General features: G+C 38.7%; 1 protein-coding gene across 10 annotated transcripts in view; it reads left to right on the plus strand.

Annotated features, from left to right (window-relative positions):
- The window catches only part of NAV3 (neuron navigator 3), a 494512-nt gene that overhangs the window by 132043 nt on the left and 343113 nt on the right, over window positions 1-19356 (plus strand). For 3 of the 10 annotated variants that reach the window (XM_080392479.1, XM_080392481.1, XM_080392482.1), the window contains exon 1: window positions 2990-9801. The exons of 2 other annotated variants lie outside the window; for them this stretch is intronic. In XM_080392479.1, coding sequence (XP_080248605.1) covers window positions 9559-9801 — 243 coding nt within the window. In that variant the 5' untranslated portion in view covers window positions 2990-9558. Of the gene's footprint in view, window positions 1-2989; window positions 9802-19356 lie in introns of those variants that run through there. 5 more of the 10 variants (XR_013928956.1, XM_080392483.1, XM_080392486.1 and 2 more) reach the window with 3 other exon arrangements.

The raw sequence follows: 19356 nt of genomic DNA on the forward strand, positions 1-19356 counted from the left end.
TAGATAATGGTCTCTGTCACCACTGAAGGTGTGTGTGCCACTGCTGACATTTTCATTAGTGACTGTTAATTTAGCATTTGCTGATTTTTAGCTAACAGCATCTATTTAGCTAGATGCTCCAGCTAAGTAACCAGTTTAGTCTCCCTTCTGGTTTTGATAAAACTATGTTTTCTTCATAGCTCATCCTAGGGTTATGGTAGGTGGAACAAAATTATTTTGGCTTTCTATTTTATTTTTTAATTTGTGAATGCTGCTGTTGCTTTTATGGGTGCCATATGCCTGTTACATATGTCAGTTCTAAAAGCCCCACTGATGGATAAAAGCTGGGAGAGGAGTTTTATCATTTGTCTCCCATCTAGCACTTTTCTTGCACTTGAAGGTAAGTCCGATATAATAAATAACCATAGCCTCTCTCTCTTTTTTTTTTTTTTTTTTTTTTTTTTTTTTTTTAACATGCCACATCTGTAAGGTAATATTTCTTCCCAGTATGCTGAGAAGCAGGAAGGAAGCATCTAACATCTGCAGGATTTGAAGTTATTTTTGACATATGTGTGCTATTGAGTGGGTTGGGGTTTTTGGTGAAAGATAAAACAACCCAGGTGAATTGCTCAAAGGGCATTAATGACTGTCAGACATGTTAAATGTGTACTCATATATACATAAATATAGACACAAAAGATAAAATCATGCATCTACAGGCAGAGTGGCAGTGAGAAAATATATTTTGTTGACCTGAAAAGCTGCTGGTTTAATGTACTATTAGATTTCTGTTAAGATGGCACAAGGTATAGATACGGTGTAGTATAGATGGAAGGTGTTTGGTAATGACAAACAGAAGTTCATCCTTGACACCTATTGATCAAAAAACTGTAAGGTTTTGTTTAGTGACATACAGAAACCATTTCAGCAGCTGGCCTGGAGCATGCTCTGATCACAGCAGAATGGAGCAAGGCACAAGCTTTCAAGGCTAACTGTAGGCAATGTTCGCATATGGCCAACAGGAGATAGAGGCAGATGGTGGAGATTTGTAGTACGTGCATTAGGCTGATTTTTTTCTGAAAGAGCAGAGTACCCACTTACAGCTAAATCATACGTGGTCAAGGTTTTTAATTTATTGACACACCAGGCCTGCCTGCTTAATATTTTGCAGGTAAAGATGGGTGACCATATCTGCCAGAGATCCAAGCTGGCCAAGCACTAGACAAGGGCAGGAAACCACAGTGAGTGTGGTGATAAGCCATGGTGAGGAAACACTGCTAAAAATGTGGATGCTGTATAGTGTCATCATAACTCCTCAATCAGAACAGGCATATAGCACAAAGACATGGGCAGAAAGAGCATGTCTGCTTATCAAAGCAAAAAAATCCTAGTGTGACTTCAAGGTACTTTACAATATCTGTCTTCACCTAAGAACTTTGAGATCCACTATGGCAATACTGGTCAGAGCAGGGATCCATCACTCAGTATCCTGCTTCTGGCCATTGGCAGTAGAAGATGTGCAAGGAAAGTGTATGGAAATGGGTCATATAGAATCATTGAATCATTTAGGTTGGAAAAGACCCTTAAGATCATTGAATCCAGCTATAAACCTAACACTGCCATGGGGCCTAATGTTCCACCTGGTACACCCACCCAGCATCAGAGTAAAGTAAATGCCCACTTTTCCAATGGGAATTGTGGCAGTAAAAGTGGTACAATTGTGGTCTTGTAAGTTTTCCCCAAGAACTACAATGTTGGTCCCTATTTTACGCGGAGATGTTAAGTTTGCCTTAGGAAATCTTGTCTTTTAAATGTCTGTTAGTATCTCCTGAATTAGTGCAAACCACACCAAATGTAGGATAAATATGAGATATTTATATGGTTAAAGAAAATTAAATAATGTGAGTATTGTAGGAAGGCTGGCTTGATAACAAAATTATTTACAATGGCATCTGCAAAGACCACCAGGAAACCAAAAACATGGCTTGGATCATTCACCTATACTGATAAGCAGTGAGGAATAATAGACAATATTACACAATAGTTGTGATTTAGATCAAGGTACAGAGAAGCAGATGGGTAGAGGTGGTATAGCTAGCACAGTAGGTATTATAAATTGTGGGTGATGCAAGCTAGCATTAAATGACTACAGCCTCAAAGCAAGAAGGAAGCAGACAGTAGATTGTGAGTCAGAAGTGTTCTTCCAGCTGCAGTGCAGCTCACACTTGTTTAAGGTCAAATATCAAAGCTAGTTGCTGAAAATCTACCCATGTTTGTTTTCATGAAGTATTCTTTAAGTATTAATGTAATCTTATTTCTTTTTTTTTTTTTTAAACACCTATTGCTAACCTTTTACTCCTAGCCATTTTCATGATTATTAAAAAAATAGTGTTTTTCTTCACTGCTGTCTATATACACTTTTGGCAGAGCAAGTTTTCTTCATATCTCCCAAACTCTCTGTGCAGTAATTTCCATTGACTGCAGGGGTATCTGCTGGTGATAGCAAAGCTGATTGACTTCAAAGTCTCTCACTGTTATTGCCGCACTTGGCCAAAAGTCTGCTCATGACTGCAGCAGATGTTTCCAAGTGTTTTTTTTTTTTTTTTTTTAAGTTGATTTTTTTTTTTATTAGACCAATGGGAACCTTATGGAGCGGCTTTTCTCTACAATCCTCAAGTGAATGGCAGCATAGCTAGGATTTTGAAACCCTCTATCAGATCCACAGTGCTCATAAGAAGAACTGTTCCCTTACCAGCAAATAAAAGCATAGGTTTGCCACTCTGCCAGCTACCTGATGGCAGTTAATTAGTAGATTCTTGTTTAGTCTCAGTTTTTTTATCTTAATTGGTTACTTTTTACAGTTAGAAAATTTCATGGTAAGTTTACTCTGAAGAAATTTTGTATTAAATTTCTGAACAGTTCACACTTAGTATCAAGAGTCAGAACAGCTTTGATTAACCCCCCACCACCACCCCCAACTCCCCACCCCCCAAAAAAACCCCCAAGCTCTTTCTCGTCTAATTAGAACTTATAAAAGTCTCCTTAGCATCATAAAACATTGTATTAGGGTGTATGTGTATTGGGAGAACTTTGTTCTAGAGGGATCTGTGTTGAGAGCAGTAGTGGCTGGAGAGAATTTATGAGGACCATTTTTTGGGGGGAATAAAAGATAATTTAAACCTTGGTCAAAATTTCAAATGGAGCAAAGCTGCTTCCATTAATAACATTAATAAAATCAGGCCAGGAATTCTGTTCCTTAACACTTCCACTGAAAGTAATTTTATCACTTAAGAACTTAATCATACATTGTAGAAATGTCTGTTTGTGGTGTCTACCTTAGACATTTCTCCAGCAACCAGAGAGAGCTGGAACACTCTTAAATGCCCTGAGAAGTGAGGGAAATGCTCCTTTGGCAATGCAGCACTGAAGTCATATACCTGTAATGTATTCTAAGACAGAGAGATATAGGGCAATCAGGAGTTGAAATCAGTAATTCACCATAGCCCACCAAAGGTGATCCAAAGCCAGATATCCTTTGAGAGACAGAAAGCCAGATGGGGAAGAGAGCAGAAATGCAAGAGGGACAAGGTACATGCCAGTGCCCGGAAGAATGCTGGAGAAGCCAGTGTGCCTGCTATGGCACACTGCACCCTGGAGAGGGTTTGTAAATGAGAAACCGAGGAAACAAGGAAGAAAGGAAAGAAAAGCTGGCAATTCGATTCTTAGGATGAGTATAATCTTTCAGACCAGTTTATGAAGATTGAAATAACTGTGTTTTTTTCTTTGTTAACAGGAGCTTTAAGAGTCTTCAGCATTTGTTGTTTGTTTCATTTACTTAGAAAGGAACAAATGGATTATCCAGGTTTGGGGTTGTTTTTTTTTCCTTTTCCTTTTCCACCTCCCAAAGAGGAAAGCTGATGCTTTCATTAAGCTTTACCAGCTGGCTGGATAGTCTAGTCAGTAGGTCAGTATGTAAATACTTACATAGTGTGTTCAGTTGCTATTAGTCCTTTCTTATCCCTAAAAAATTTGTGTTTACATTTCCCAATCCTATAGTATTTAAGCTTGATTCCTTTAAGCCAAATACTTCATGATTAAATACAGTGTGTAACAAACAGAAATAATGATAATTTTTAACCCACACAGATGTTTCAACCCGAAAAATCCCTACTTGAGAAACAGAATACTGAGGCCCTATATAGACTTTGGAAGATCATTTAGCCTCATGGTTCTGCTTGACTATGTTTTAATACATCTTGCACGCTTCACAAAGAGGTATGGTACTAAACTGTGCATAAAGGTTTGAAACCATCAGATGGAAAATGCTGCAAATGTACAGCATGAATAAAAATTATAAAAGATCGGGTCATTTCTAAGAGTTAATGCATTCAAACCCATAAACTCCTGGCTGAGCTTCGAAGGGCCAAATTGTTCAGAGGATAAAACGATATCCTTATTTAAAAGTTGTCCTCTTTGAAAAACTTCCCCAAACATTCAGCCAAAACAGAAGGATTTCCTTTAGGAAGCCGGATGCACCTTTTTCTGAGACTGTAACTGGGCTTTGGATTATATATGTTTGCAAATTCCAAACTGTTAAGAAAAACAATAGCAGCTTACTTAGTAGCATTACATAGTTGCAGATAGGATGAAATACTTGTTACATGTCTTACCTTGAGACTAATGGATTCACCTGACTTTTGTAATAACAAAGATAATGTCAGTAGAACTATGCTGTGAACATGAGTCAGAGCTGAACAGTTTGTCTCATCATTATCTGATAGATTGAATTTATTTTGTTACACCAAACAGACATGAGAAGAGCTTCTTACTTGTATTATAAAAGTTTAAACGTGCCTTACCTGGGTTTATTAAATAAAACATAAAATCCATTTCAGGTACATTCAGTATTTTAGTAATGGTGGTTGCTTTTTCAAGAGTTCTTTCTGGGGGAAAAAAAATCTGCTCAACCCTCAAATTGTGTGATTGTATCAGCACATTGAAGCTCATTCAGAAGTTGGCCCCACTCACATAAGCTATAGGCACAGCTGTTACACCAGTGGGGTGAAGTAGGGAAGCAGCTCAGAACAGACCGCTGCAGTCTCTGGACCCCTGACATTTCCTGTTTGACCCTGGACACATGCAACAGCTTCCTTGTCGAAGATCATAGACCAGAAGGAGCAAACAAATCTCTTGGCTCCACTTTTGAGGCAGGTGTCCCCTCTCTTGATATTTCCTGTGGTCTGGGAGACACTGCCAGCTGTCTGCTCGGTTCATACAAGCAGTTTGTCTCGGGGCTGGGGGTGCAGAAGGGGAGCAGCCTTCAAGGAGCTTGATCTGGTATCAGATGCGATGAAGGAAAGGAAATTTATGCTAGGGTGTTGTGCTGTGAATAGTTAGTTATTCCTGTTAAGTCTTAAGAACAAAAATTCACCTTAATATTACTACTGACATATACCATCTTTTGGATTTTAGATGTGTTTGCTCGTGTTATATGAAATAAATATTACAGCTTTTTCTGGGATGTGGGGTTTATTATACAATGCATACATACCACCTATGAGTTAAAGATTATTCATCTAACTCATAATTTCTGTAAAAACATTGATTGCTTGATGCTTTCGAAGTCATACTTTATAGTCAGATTGTCATCATTTTTAATTGTAATTAGCTAAAGAAACGGTCCTGCCTTCAACATTTCACTGGAATTGCCACTACTGTTGACAAGACTACTAAGGATTGTGTTTTGACCGTTGCTCTGTTTCCCTATTTTTTGATCTCTCCTTTTTCCAGTTTTATCTCCTTATCTAACACCCCACTGGAAATGTTGCCCTCTGTTTTTTTCCACAGCTCGGTTGTCTTCTAGCTTCCTCATAACTCTCTCCTTTCCTGCACAACTTCATCATTTCCCTTGTGTCAGGGCTTCAGTCGTGATCTGTGTTAATCCTCCTGCATCCTGAATCCAGATGATGTCCCCTACGTGCCTGGCTTGAGGATGTCTAAGCTGATAAATGTCCAAGCAGGTAAATTAGAAACTTACTGGTCCTCTCTCTGTACCATGTTTAGCCTGACCTGTTTCTTTTCAGTCCCTTTCTAGATATGTGTCTATCAGCTTCACGTAACCAAGTGAAGATACGTGTCCCTTGTTTGTCAGCCATATTTTTTTATCCACTACTTTCTCTATCCTGCCAACAATACTTTTGTCCCTTAAGCCAGGCTGTCTGATGTTGCTTTGATTTAATTTAACCTCAGGTTATAGCCACTGCTTGCAACTTCCCCACCCCTGGTTTCTCACAGATATGCCTTCTTTCTATTTGATTGCTATTCACGCTTCTGTAAATCATCCTCATTCCTTCTTTGGATTCTCCCTGGCAGCCCTGCTTCATGGTCAATTAGCTCCCCACCCCAGAGCTGCTGAGGACAATCCCACCAAACTCACATTACCAGCACGCTGCCTACAAGGCGCCCTTCTTTGCAGTTTCCAGCTTTGTCCTTTCCTCACAGTTATACTCTGTCCCTCCTTTCACAGAATCCTTGTGGGCCCAGACACCTTCTGCCAGCAGTGCCATCCCCTGCCTGTCAGCTCCACCACTAGCACCTGTGTCTGGTGCCTCTTTGTGCAGTTTGTGCATGTTGTCCACAGATGCTTTATCCTGTGCTTTCCTGTTTGCATGGAAAACACTACTGAAGCCTAGGTCTTAAATATTCTTTTCCCCTGATATCCTTCATAAACCCCATATTTATCATGAGGTACACAAAAACTTTTCAAGTGAAACATGTAGCTAAGTGATTTCTATGGGTAGCAGAAATGTGTTTATTTATCTTTTACTTAGAGTTAGGGAAAACAAAAACAGGAAGACAAGACTTGCAACCAGGCTTGTGACCACATTCTTACCTATGGAGCATTATTATTGCTTTCCACCATCATCTTTCTCAATGCAAATACTGCAAATACTCTTGTAGATTCTTCTTTGTATCTTCGGTAGACCGGAAGCACTTCTGGGTTTTATCATTGTAAAAACTCTGTCTAAATTCTGAAGTTGATGACCCTGACCTTATACTAGCTTGAAAGTCGTAATATAATTAACAACTATTTTGAAAGGGTAATAATAATTTTGAAAGAGTAACACCAGCTTCACATCACAACACACATTTCTAAACCCTGTTGGTTATGTATTACAGATGACTCTCTCCCAGTAAGCTTGCTTACTTATTACTTTTAAGGTTTCTGTGCTGGGAAAATGGGTTGCAAAAGAGACTGTGGGTATCATGACCTCATCATTCATATTCAAAAGAAGAACAGCAAGATTACCATAATGCATTACTTCGTAAAATTATAACCCTGAGTAGTAATAAGATTCAATTACATCTTTTTGGCAAAGTTCTTTTTAAGAAAGTATCTGTTTCATGACTCTAGTTTATTCTTTGTCTTGATCATTGGTTAACAGTCCTCATGAGGATTTTTCATCTTCTCAAACACTGCAAGAGATAAATCCCTCTTTTCCTGTGGTCCGCTTCAGCCTTTGCATATGTGCACTTTCTAAAGCTTTAACTATTAACAGTTGTGTCTAAGAAACCTAAATTCTTTACACAGCCACAGTGCTTTATGGTGCTGGAGAACAAATGCGGACCGCACAAGGAGCTTTCTTCCCCTTTGCTCTGCACAAGACCTTTAATGTCACACTGAACAAGAATATCCCACTTGTTGGAACAGAGTGGTGGGTGCTGTGGGCCAAACTTGTCTGAAATGCAGCGCAGATACTTCTGTGCAATCTTACATAGAGTCCATTGCAGCTACTGTTAATGATGGCAAAAGCAAAGGTAAGATAAGCAAAGGATGCTGAAACAGGTTTGCTAATCCTCCATACACACACTTCAAAATTCAGAAGATTCCTAAACCAGGTCAGATTTACCCTACAAATAAGAATGGAATAGTTTATAAGTCAATAGAGAGAGTTGAATTTTTAACTACTGTGTCAGTGTGATCTATGTTAAGGATAATACTGTGTATTACAGTTTTATTCCGCAAAATAATTTCAAAGGGTGATGTAAGAGTATCCTTTTATTCTGCTTCTCATTTACTCTGTTTTCTTTTTTTGTGTTTTTTCTAACTCTTGCCATGCTTAACTTGAGAAATAAAAGTCCATGAGGCTCTTATTTTCTCTTGGGCTTACATCTGTAGTGTTAATAGCACATACTATTCAAGGAAGGGATAGTTAATACCATGTAGGATATTAGTGGCAGAATAGGATCTAGGTAATCCTATCTCTCTATGTATTATTTTGGAAGAGATAACGATAAAACCAAATGTGGAATATTATTGTTTGTAATGTTAGGTGATAAAATCTCATAAGAGTTTAATGGTGTGGCATTTCTGCACGTTTGTTTCCTTATATCACAGTTTAAAATGAGTTCCCCTGCTATAGACTCTCAAAGGAATTTACAGTTCTCCTTTTAAGTAAGCGTTTATGCTGCTCAGCAAATTGGTCTGTCCATTGTGACTCATTCTGTAGCCTGCTCTGCTTGCCTATCTGTCCTGTATTTCCATGTACAAGCACTTGAGGTTGCCAGCATGAATATTTCTATGAACAACAAGCAGAAATGATGCGTTGGACATGGACTTCATGGAGCTTTAAATGTTTTTAGAAAGGGAAGTGTTAACATTAAATAGATGACGTTAGCACCACCACCAAGAAAGAAAGAAAAAAAAAACACCACCACAAACTCTGAAAAGCTGTATTGACTAAATCTTCTAACAATGCTCCTGATTTTCCTATATCCTGCTCTGTGTTTTTGTATGGATTTTTCATAGCACAGACATTACCCACACTGTGATTCAGCGTCTGTTCCTAGCCACGCTCTTGCATGATTTTTTAACCTGATTTCACGGGAGGAACGGGGAATGAAACACCGTAGCTCATGGTTGTCAGCAGTGAAAAATAGCCAGGAATCAGACAAACAGCTTCATTGCTGAGATTATTTCCGGGATATAAACTCTTCCAACAGCTGTTTGCTTTGGCCACTACTCAGGTCTTTTTTTTTTTTTTTAATCAGAAAAAAAAAAGAGGTTTGTGTTTTTTTTTTTAAGATGTGGGCTGGTTATTTATGTAGTCAGGAAGAGGTCTCTGCTTACAGTGTTGTGGTCTCAGAGCTGTTTTGACAGTTGGAGTACGGGGAGGTTTCATCTCTTCTCTCCCTCCTTTTCTCCCGTCCTTCATTCACTTAATGCACAGACTTGGAATGCTGTAGGAAGAAGAGAAAGTAAATTTATGAGTACTTTAATCTCAGACAGGCAGCTCTGTGGTAGTTACCTTCAAGAAAAGTTCACGCCCCAAAGGAGTGTTTACTCTTTACAGAGCCACTGAGCAGCGCGTGTGAGTGGCTGCGAGGGAGAAGGGAAGAGATGAAGGAAAAGTTTTGCTTCCTTATGAAACTCGTAATATTATTGTTTTAAGACATTTTTGAGAAGATGACTGCTACTTTTGTTTAAAGTATTTGTTCTGGAATTGCTGAAGCTGGAGTCTACCAGACTGAGGTCAGGAGCATTTTCTTTGGCAGAAAGAAGATACTTTTATAGAAGCCATGCCTGTACTTGGGGTTGCCTCCAAGCTAAGACAGCCAGCTGTAGGGTCAAAGCCTGTTCACACTGCCCTCCCGATACCCAACCTCGGTCCCGCCAGCTCGCAGCAGTACTCAGCAAAGTCTTTGGAGCTTACTGGGGCAGAGAGCTCGATGCTTTCATGTCAGCTTACATTAAAGTCAACCTGCGATTTTGGAGAGAGGAGAGTGCTTCAAGGAAAAACCCAGGAGATCGAAGACAGCAAGGTTAGTTGTAAACTTTACCTGTGGATCTCAATTCTCAGAAAATGTTGGTTTGCTCAGACAAAAAATTGATACAAACCTACTGCATGCAGAACTCCAGGGTAACTGGATAAATAGACTTTTTTCTGTCATCAGGGAACCTGCATAGCAGCCCTGGAAATTTGTTTTGCTCAGTGTTGCTGTCTGAATAAATATTCTGTTTTTAAATGTTAGTATTAAATGCTTCACAGATGCATTTTCATAAGTCTCAGAAGAATCATAAGTAGAGAAAAATCATTCTGGCACCCAGTAAGCAGAGCAATGACATGACAGTACTTAAAAAAAAAAAATAAAAAATCTTGTCTGCTTCATGTTATTTTATGAAGTTGAAAAAGAGCTCTCACACCCACACCTATTCTCACAGTGAGGGTCCTTTAAAATAAAAACAAGTAGTTAATTTTCTTTTCACTTTTCAAATGATCTGGCTACTCTTGCTGCAGATCTGCTGAACCAGAACAGCTTCCCAGTGAAAAAGTACCTGTGTGTTTCTCTTCTACAAAATAGCTTCTTCCTAGTCCCTATCTAACTCTGGTTCACTGTGATTTCTTTAAAAAAGATTTGTCTGAAGTAGGATGCTACAGTGTTTTTTAGACTCCTTAGGGTTTGTTGTTTTTTTTTTTTCTACAGGAGTTCTTTTTGAGTCTTAATTAACAATTTAAAACCTTCTGCTGGATTTTCTACTAGTCTTTCTGCTGTAGTCGAAAACATTTTCCATGCTTTGAACATAAGTATTAAGTCCCTTCTTGCCAGTAGTATATATTCCTGTAGATCTTTCAATCACTATGTTATGGCTGCATGTGTGGTTTAACAGCTTCAGCAAGCAGTGTTATGTGAGGTTGCTTTCCCTTGCTTTTCTACTGCTTTTGGTTTGTGGAACCGATTACCACACTGGGGTTAAACATATATTTGTAGTTGTTTCCTATTTAGTTTGAGGACACTTGAGTGTCATCAGAGTTGTTAAAGTGGCAAGATACACATAATATATGTACTTGGTTTTCCTTTGTTTTTAGTTACTGGGTTAATTCAGTATTAGTGAAGAAAGTTGGTTTTGTGGTTAAAGCATAGGGTTGGGATTTTGAACATTTGGTTTCCTCTTTAATCCCTGCCACATATTTCCCCATGAGATTTTGGTCATGTCACTTACTTTTTTCCCTTGGAGTTTTTTATGTCACGTTTTCTGTATCACCTCTCCCTGCCTTACAAAGATGATGCATTGGTGGTCTCAGACATGCTATACAGAAATATAAAGAAGGAGCAGACTGGTTATCTTTTGATTACCAGAAATGATAAACAGCCTTTTTCTATGACATGAGTGTGACATGAAGATAATAATATAACTTTGCAACACAATGCAATTCCTCCTTGCTTGCTTATTTTTAATATAAAATATTCTTTATGTTTCCTCTTTAATGTTGTTCTTTAGTGGATATTGCGTGAAAAGTAAATTAGATTTGCAAGTACTATTTTCAAAAAAAAATAATACAGTTACATTGTCTACTGAAACACGTTTCTTCATTAAGTAAGTGTGGAGAAAGATATGAAGCATCTTGCCTTCAGTGGGGAAGTATTAGTAGTTCACTTGGGAACTACTAGTGATTAGCATGAGACCTAATGGGAGTCATATCCTTGCAAGGCATCTGGTCCTGAGCCCTGCTGCAGTGCTAGTGAGTAAAGTAACAAGCTAAATGGATACAAATGGTGATCCCAGTTTCCAATTTCATGTTTCATGGGCTTGAAATTATTTGTAAACTTAGAGACTGTTTTTTAAAGAAAAAAAAAAAAAAAACACAAAACAAACCAACCTCCAAAAAGCATCCTATCAGCCATTATAGAGGCAGCTGTGCACTTTTAAAGATGACCCTTAAAGAGTAAGGCCAGTTTGTGCACATGATGGTCTGAAAACCTCCCCTGGCCACCTGGATTTGCAGAAGTGCTGAGCATTCAAGAAGTTAGTAATTTCTGCAACTTTTCTGTTTTCCTGCCTTACAAATCCAACATTCCCAGTAAAGCTAGCCCTTTGCCCAATTTTCTTCCAGGCACGCTTTTCTGAAAGATACACTTTTGTTTACCTTTTAAGCAAGTTTCATGAATTCATTTTGTCAAAGTAGTTTGGGCTATAAGATGGGTGGTTATGATGAAGAAATTATCTTTAGCTCTTTCTTACTAGTCAACTTCCAAGTATCAGCCTGAAAATATTGAATGTTCTTTTTCTTCATCAGTGATGGAGATCCATGTCACCCTGTTTCTCAGTGCCTTGTAGCCTCAGCAGTATGTCCAGGTCATTTAAGCAGTAGTTCTAAGCACAAATTTGAGGGAGTTGCTAGAGTTAATGTCTCTTCAGGTTTGCTGAGCAGATGCAAGTTCTGCATTACAGATTGTGTTGTCCCAAAACTCGACCATTTGTGACTGCTGTTTCCAGTAGAATTTTGGTTGATTTCTTTGGTTAGCAAACATATTAATCAAACATGGTATTCCTATGTGACTCTGTGGTATACAGTGCTGTGCATTGGGAATGTTTCATTATAGCAGTGATCAGATGAAAGGTCTTTCAATCAAAATGTAATTAATACCTAGTCTGAGTTTCCAACTGAGAGTAAAATCTGCCAATATAACATGCCATTGTATGCTTGTGTTATATCATTGGATATAAGGCAGCACTGGGTTTTGAGGGAAAAATGATGGCTATCTATCTGCATAAGACAATGGAACATAGAAATCAATCATCTGGTTAACTTTTTCCCTTGGCTGCTGGATTGCAGCCTTTAGCATTGCTGTATTTGGTATTTTACATACGCTGTGCTGTGGGTCACCAGCCCTCTCATCCTGTCTGGAAGGCACTTTGATTGACACATGTAGTCACTGTGACATACATATCCTGTTGCTATCTATAAGTGCTAAGGATTCCAAGATAAGTTTGGGTTACACTTGTCAATACAGTAGGTCATTGCCACCCAGCTGTTTCCTGTATGGCCTTCAGTCTCCCCACACCTGATTGTTTGAGACTTTTGACTCGTGTGTTGGCTTTCTCACACAACTGCCTTGCCAAGGCTGGTTAGGAATACAGCTGCAAACATCAGCTCTTTTTTCCCTGAGTGCCTCTTCCATCTCACCTGATTTTGCTGCACTTGCCCATGTAGTCTTGGTTATTTCCTTTTTTTTTTGTGGACATGATGCAGTTTGAAATTTAATAAAAAAGATATTACTATTGTAATAGAAACTGTAGTAGAAAAATTTTGAGGTGATTATTTTCAATTTTTTCCTCATTGGATAGAACATAGTTAGGCCTAAGCAAATAGTAAGTTGCTAATGATTTAAATTATTCTGTGTGTAGTTTATTCAACTACACTTTTGTTCAAAATTTTTGTAATTTGTGCTTTGGTACCTAAGTCACATACAGGTCCATCTGCTTTCTTGCTAAACCCACTAATGTTTAAACTGACTGCATGAACACTTATGATGTGAATAGTCATGCAAAATATTTGGACACAAGCATTCAGAGCACATTCTTTTTCCCTGAGTATCATATAGACAAAAGTTTATTCCTATATGTATACACAGGAAAGGAATCCAGCTGCTGGATTCATGAGGTGAAATGCTGGCTGTCTTTGAAGCAGATGGAGTTTTGCTGTTCAGTTGGACCACAGAGTGTTTTTGTGCAAATCTGTGTCTGAAAACACCAATACCTTTTGTAATATTTTTCTGACTGTGGGTACAGTATTATATATATTTCTGTGCTGCCACTTTTATACTGCTTGCTAAATCAATGAAAACAAAATTATTAGATCATGTTAAGCTGGCTTGTGATACTGTTCTAGTTATACAATGGGCTATTAAACAGTAACAAAATGAAAAAAATATGAAGTGAAAGTGATACTGTAGAAAGGTAAATGAAGCAATGGCTTAAAACTAAGGAACTAAGAAAGAACTTTGCAAAACCAACTTATTTTGGTCACTCAATGATAACTCTGTACTATAGTGACCTTAGCAAAATGGCAATAGCATTTTACTCCAGGTCACCATGATTGATTTCAGCTGCCCTCACACATTTGATGGTGCAGTTGCAAAGGCACTGCCACTAAACTCTGTTACAAAGCTGAGGAGCTGCTAGGAGTCAGCACCCCTGCTAGACATGCTGGTCTTCTGGCCTGGCATCCTGGGGCTGCTCCTCGCAGTGCTCTGCTTTATGCTCCCAGGGTTTTCCTCCCATCGTCAAACTTCCTTCTTTCAAGAACTCTGCACCATCATTTATGCTTGCAAACTGAATTTTCTCTGAGCTGAATCTGATATATTAATTGTACTGTTTTGGTTATATGACTTGGACGATAAGATTTTAGCCTTCTTTCCTGAGTTAATTCATTCCTTTACTGTCATATTATCTTATTTCTTTTTTTCTCTTTCTTGTTTTCAGTTTCTCTCTGTCCATGTTATCTGTCTGCTGCTGTCTGCTTTATCTGCTTCTTCCTTCCTGTTGGCAGACATCTTTACGGGCTTCTGCATATGACTTATTTTTCTTTGTATCCACTAATCAAGCCTTCATGTCATGACTGCAACATTTTTCATATCACTGTTCATTATTGGAAAGTGCTAGTCAGGCTCCATGAGTGATCCTGTACACATATGTAAACCTAAAACTTTTCTAGATACTTGTTTTGGGAGTTTGTATGAAGATTCTTGTAGTATGGAGATACTAGAATTTAGAGGATGAATAGATGGTAATTTGTGATCTCCCTTAGAGGGGTCCAGCCCCACCAAATTCATAATTAAACAATTTAACTTGGATACAGAAAAGTCTCAGGGGAACTTAGGAAATGGGTTTGCTGCAAGGTCTTCTAGAAAAGATGACAAAGAATATGATGTGTCTCTAGAATATGAAGAAATCTCTAAATCGGCAGAACAGGCAAGAATAGATGTGCTTTACCTGGGGAGCATAGCCAACAAAGAATGGGGTCTGAAGCAGTTGTATCAGGTGAACATCATTAGAGTAACTCAAAATGAATGTCAGTGTCACAAAACAAAGTTTAATACTTTGATGTGATTAGGAAAAAACACATACTGCTGCTGTTAAAGTGACTTTTGAGGTCCATTTCTTTTACTATCATACTATTTCATCTCAGTCTTGGTCTGAGGTCTTCCAGTGTCATTCAGTCAGCCCTTTTGCAGTAGGACATTGGAATGAGCATGGAAACTTCCCATTCTTTCTTCATCAATTATAGCAGTTTGTTGGTGTTGTAGTAACTTCTGTCCATCACCAGACACCAGACTTGGAGGACAGCTAGGCTCCTCTGTCCAGATAGATCTCAAGACAAATATTTTTGCTTTCAGTACTTGGGTGGGGCTCCTAATCACGCCAATGGGAGTACTGTGCACATTGAAAAACCAGATGTGTGCCATGAACGACTTCCATATCTTAATCTTTCCTTAGCTAACCCTTACACATCATTCACTTTGGTTCTGTGTGATCTCTCCCAAGCAGAGCATCTGTTGCAATCCCACATCTCTTTGACCTTTCAATTTTTTTGGATATCTTTTTGTTCGGTCTCTCAGGGCCAAGCTCCACCAAGTTGCTTGACATACCAAATCTAGGGAACATAAATAAATGTGGTTTTTTTCCCATTTTGTCATACCCTTCCTTTTCTCAGTGCTAGTGCATTGTAGATGTCTGCCTTGTGGGTTGGCAAGAAAGGAGGCTGCTCATTGTGCCAAGCACTACGGCCAAGGCAACAAAAAGGGCAGCAGAAGCAGCCAGAGATGCCTGTTTTCTCCCCATAGTGACCGCTAGTGATGGGAAGCAAGCATCATTTCAATAGCACTGAACTAGCTGCCAGAAATTTCAGTCTGCACTGCTGACACCTGGGACTATGTGTGTTTCAAATTCACATAGCCCCAGTGAAGCCAGGACAGTTGGCAGAAGTTCAGATTGTCAGCAATTTCAGCTTCTTGCCTTGTGCTCTGAATTATTTCTTTATCAAACAGATAACAGTGTCTTCAATCTGCTTTATGTATCCAGCACCAATGTCTATGCTACAACTGATTTAAGAGCCTCATGCTGTATGAACTTGGAGTCAACTTTACTGTTACATGTTTATTTTCTAATCATCTGTACCAAGCACTTTTTTATATAGTTGAGATCAATGTATAGTAACACAACATGCAACTCAAAACTTTTGTATTTATGAGCAAATTGTATTGAGTGTAGGTTGAAAGATGCTTTTTGTTTGTAATTTGTAATTGGGATCAATTACCAACCTGAGCTTAAGACTTCTGCCTACCTTTCTACTCCATCGTTTTATTTCTCTCACAAAATAAGAATGTAGAACTCAAAATATTTCATATTAATCTGTGTTGTGACCTGGTTTTAGGCATCAGTGGAGAACAATTACTCTTTACTCTTTTTGCATTGCATCTATGCCTAGGGAAGCTGCTCAGGGTTTTCCTGACCAAACAACTTTTCATTAAAAAATTCCTTTCCTTGAAAATGGGAGTGTGTCTGAGTGTTGATGCATCAGCAGAGCTCCAGAACCTGAAGCAACCCAGCAACATTTGCTTGGTATAATACCCTTGCAGCCCCTTGGGCTAATCTGTTCTCCATGATCATAAGTGGAGATAAGTGGTCTACATCTCTTGATAGAAATAATGGTCTTACATTATTCCTCAGGAGGTTTTAGTTAGGCTGTAGTAAAACTTCCCAGCAGTAACAATAGTTAAACAGAGGAATGTTTTGCATGCAGAAGGTATAGTACCTCCATCACTGGAGATTTTAAAAAACACATGCATGTACACCTGCCATTCATAGCATTACTAGCACTGATCCTGCCCCATGCAAAGGACTCGATAGCCATCCTGATGGTCTTCTCTTTTTCTTTTCTTGTTCCTTGGTTCAGCTGAGTGCAAGTCTGTGTTAATGAAACCATGCTGCTCTGAGAAACTGAGCCCTGTGGCCCACAGTGCCATAAAGATACAAGGACTCCCTTTGGAGACAGCTTTGCTACCTTAGAAAAAATGCCATTGTATGGTACTGGTGTTTCCAGAGGCATTTCACTGAAGTATTGCAGTTCCAGTTAAGTTTCCTGAAAGCACAGGTAGGGTGTCATTGGAAACCAGGCAGCTAGTTCCTTGCTAGGAAACACTCATTTCCCTGGCATACAGGATATCAGTATTGGAGTGCCCTCATGACTCAAGATCCTGTGAGGTCTGGCAGTGGAATGACTCTCAGGGACTCAGTTCTTTGCTCTGTAACAAAGAACACAGAAGTCCTATGAACCGTATTCAGTTCAGGGCTCTGAGATCCTTGAAAAATCCTTTCAGGAGCACTGCAGTGAATATTTCAGCTGGCTGCATTTTGTAGGGGCAGTACAGACTGCTCCCTAGAATATGGGAGCATCCCAATGCACCCAGCAGTGAGGAGTACCACTAAGATTATGAGGTTTGGTTCAGCTGAAAAACATTTCTTCCCTCAAGTAAAAACATATGAGAATGTCCTTTCTGTTGATTTTTTTCTGAGTTTCAACCAGACCTTGATCCTAGAAAATTTTACTAGGTTGATGCCTTATCGTGACAGGTAGTGTGCACACACACAGAACTTAGTTACAGCCTGACAGAAGGTATGGCTGTGTTACACGGACTGTAGGAGAAAGGAAAAATAATAGCCCTGCTGTGTAGAGAGAAAGGAGAGATTAAAGGGGAAACGGATGATTTTCCCACAGTCAGGCTGGGACTTTGTGGCAGGACTAGAAATTTCAAGTCATATATATCTTGAGTCCCAGTTTCCACATCATAACCACAAGCCTATCCTTTGCCTTTTCTAAAGGATCATTTAAGAATAAAACATCCAGATAATGAGTTATTTTTCCTGCTTGCTTCATAAGGACACTTTTGAATGATGGCTAACACCAGTGTGGGCCCAGCTCTGAGCTGGAGGTGGAATTTTACTCCAGGAGCCACATTCTTTGGTTTTGATGTGTCCAATCAACACAGATTGATTTTTGTGGAACAGTATAGGTTATCAAAAGTCCTGTGTGCAATGCTATTGATAGGCTTTTAACTTATTAAATATGATGTGGTAATCATTAATAGTTATGGAATAAAAGCAGGCCTCTTTTAAGGAGACATTATGTGTTTTGGTCCTAATTTCTGCCTTCGAACACACTGCCCAGCTTCTTTGTAGCTGAAACTCTTGTATTTAGTGAATAGTAAGGGCATCAATTGCAAATGAGAACTGCTAATTTTTTTTAACTATGTGTTCATTTTGGTCTAGGTCCACTGTCCCTTTTTCTCGAGTACACTAATTTTTTGTTACACAGTTTTTCTTGCACTTGCATACAGGGCACGCAAAGAGTAGTTCATTTAAAGCAGCTCTGTGTTTCACTTTGACCTGATTCACAGGATGTGGTCTTGGAGGAAGCTCATGCCTTAAACAATAGCCTTTTGACAGCAAGAGTGTTTGGGGATTAAGCTGAAAAAGGAGGAAACATCTATCTACTCTCAAACTTACTAGTGGAATATTTTGTGTGAATCTTCACTTGCCGTGATGTTTTTAAGGTCACAAACCAGGTTTTTTTTGTTTTTTTGGTTTTCTTTTTTTTGTTTTTACTGGCAAGAGGACATTGGCTGAAAGATAGTGTAACTTATTTAAAATTCAGAAAAGGAATGCAGAGTGTTTTGTCTGGTAAATGCAAAAGGATAATTCCCCTGTGTAAGATGTGCAGATTTCTGATGGCTTTTGGTGTATGTTCTGTGTAAACCAAGTTGAAAGAACTTTGAAAATAAGCAAATCAAAGGGAAGCATAATTTTAAAGTGGTTAGGGCTGGATTGTAGTATTTCTGGATATATAAACTGAGAAGGTGCCAGCCACTAAACGTCTGTACTAACTCTGCATAAAACATGAGAGAATTTAACCAAGTATAATATTAGTATTGTCCTAACCTACTTCCAGCATGACATTTGGTCTGACTTATCTTTGTAGTTATGTTTATTTTCCTGTAAACCCTCTTTTACTGCTCTGCCCCTCTTAATACACCTAAAAGCATTTCATCCTTCTATGTTATCTATCAACAGTAGTTCAAAATATTTTATTCAGGTGAAAGTCTCCAATTAGTGAATTGCAGCAAATTTGAAAAGCTAGAACAAAAATAGATGTTGAGCTCTCTCTTCTATTTTCCATTTCAAAATATCTCCCTTTGACAATTTTAACACCTGGCTTTGTATCATGTTGATGCTGTGTTAAACTCCAAAAGATTTGGCAGTGAAAACTTCCTGTTGTGCGTTAGGATTTGATTTACAGGGCATGTGTAAAACCATCACAGCTTAGTAATCAGAGCGGTCATGCACAGAACGATGACTTCCTAGCAAGTGTTGTAAAGCTTTTGACCACTTGCATTAATCAGGAAAGGCTGCATGGATCATACATATTTAGGGTGAGTAAGACATAAGTCAGGGTGCAGGACTTTTACTCACCACTACAATGATGGGATTTCCTGGCAACACATCTATGGAGTAAACAAGCTGTTTTCTTTCTTTTG

Source organism: Falco punctatus, assembly GCF_963210335.1.
Source record: "Falco punctatus genome assembly, chromosome: 6".
NCBI lineage: Eukaryota > Metazoa > Chordata > Aves > Falconiformes > Falconidae > Falco > Falco punctatus.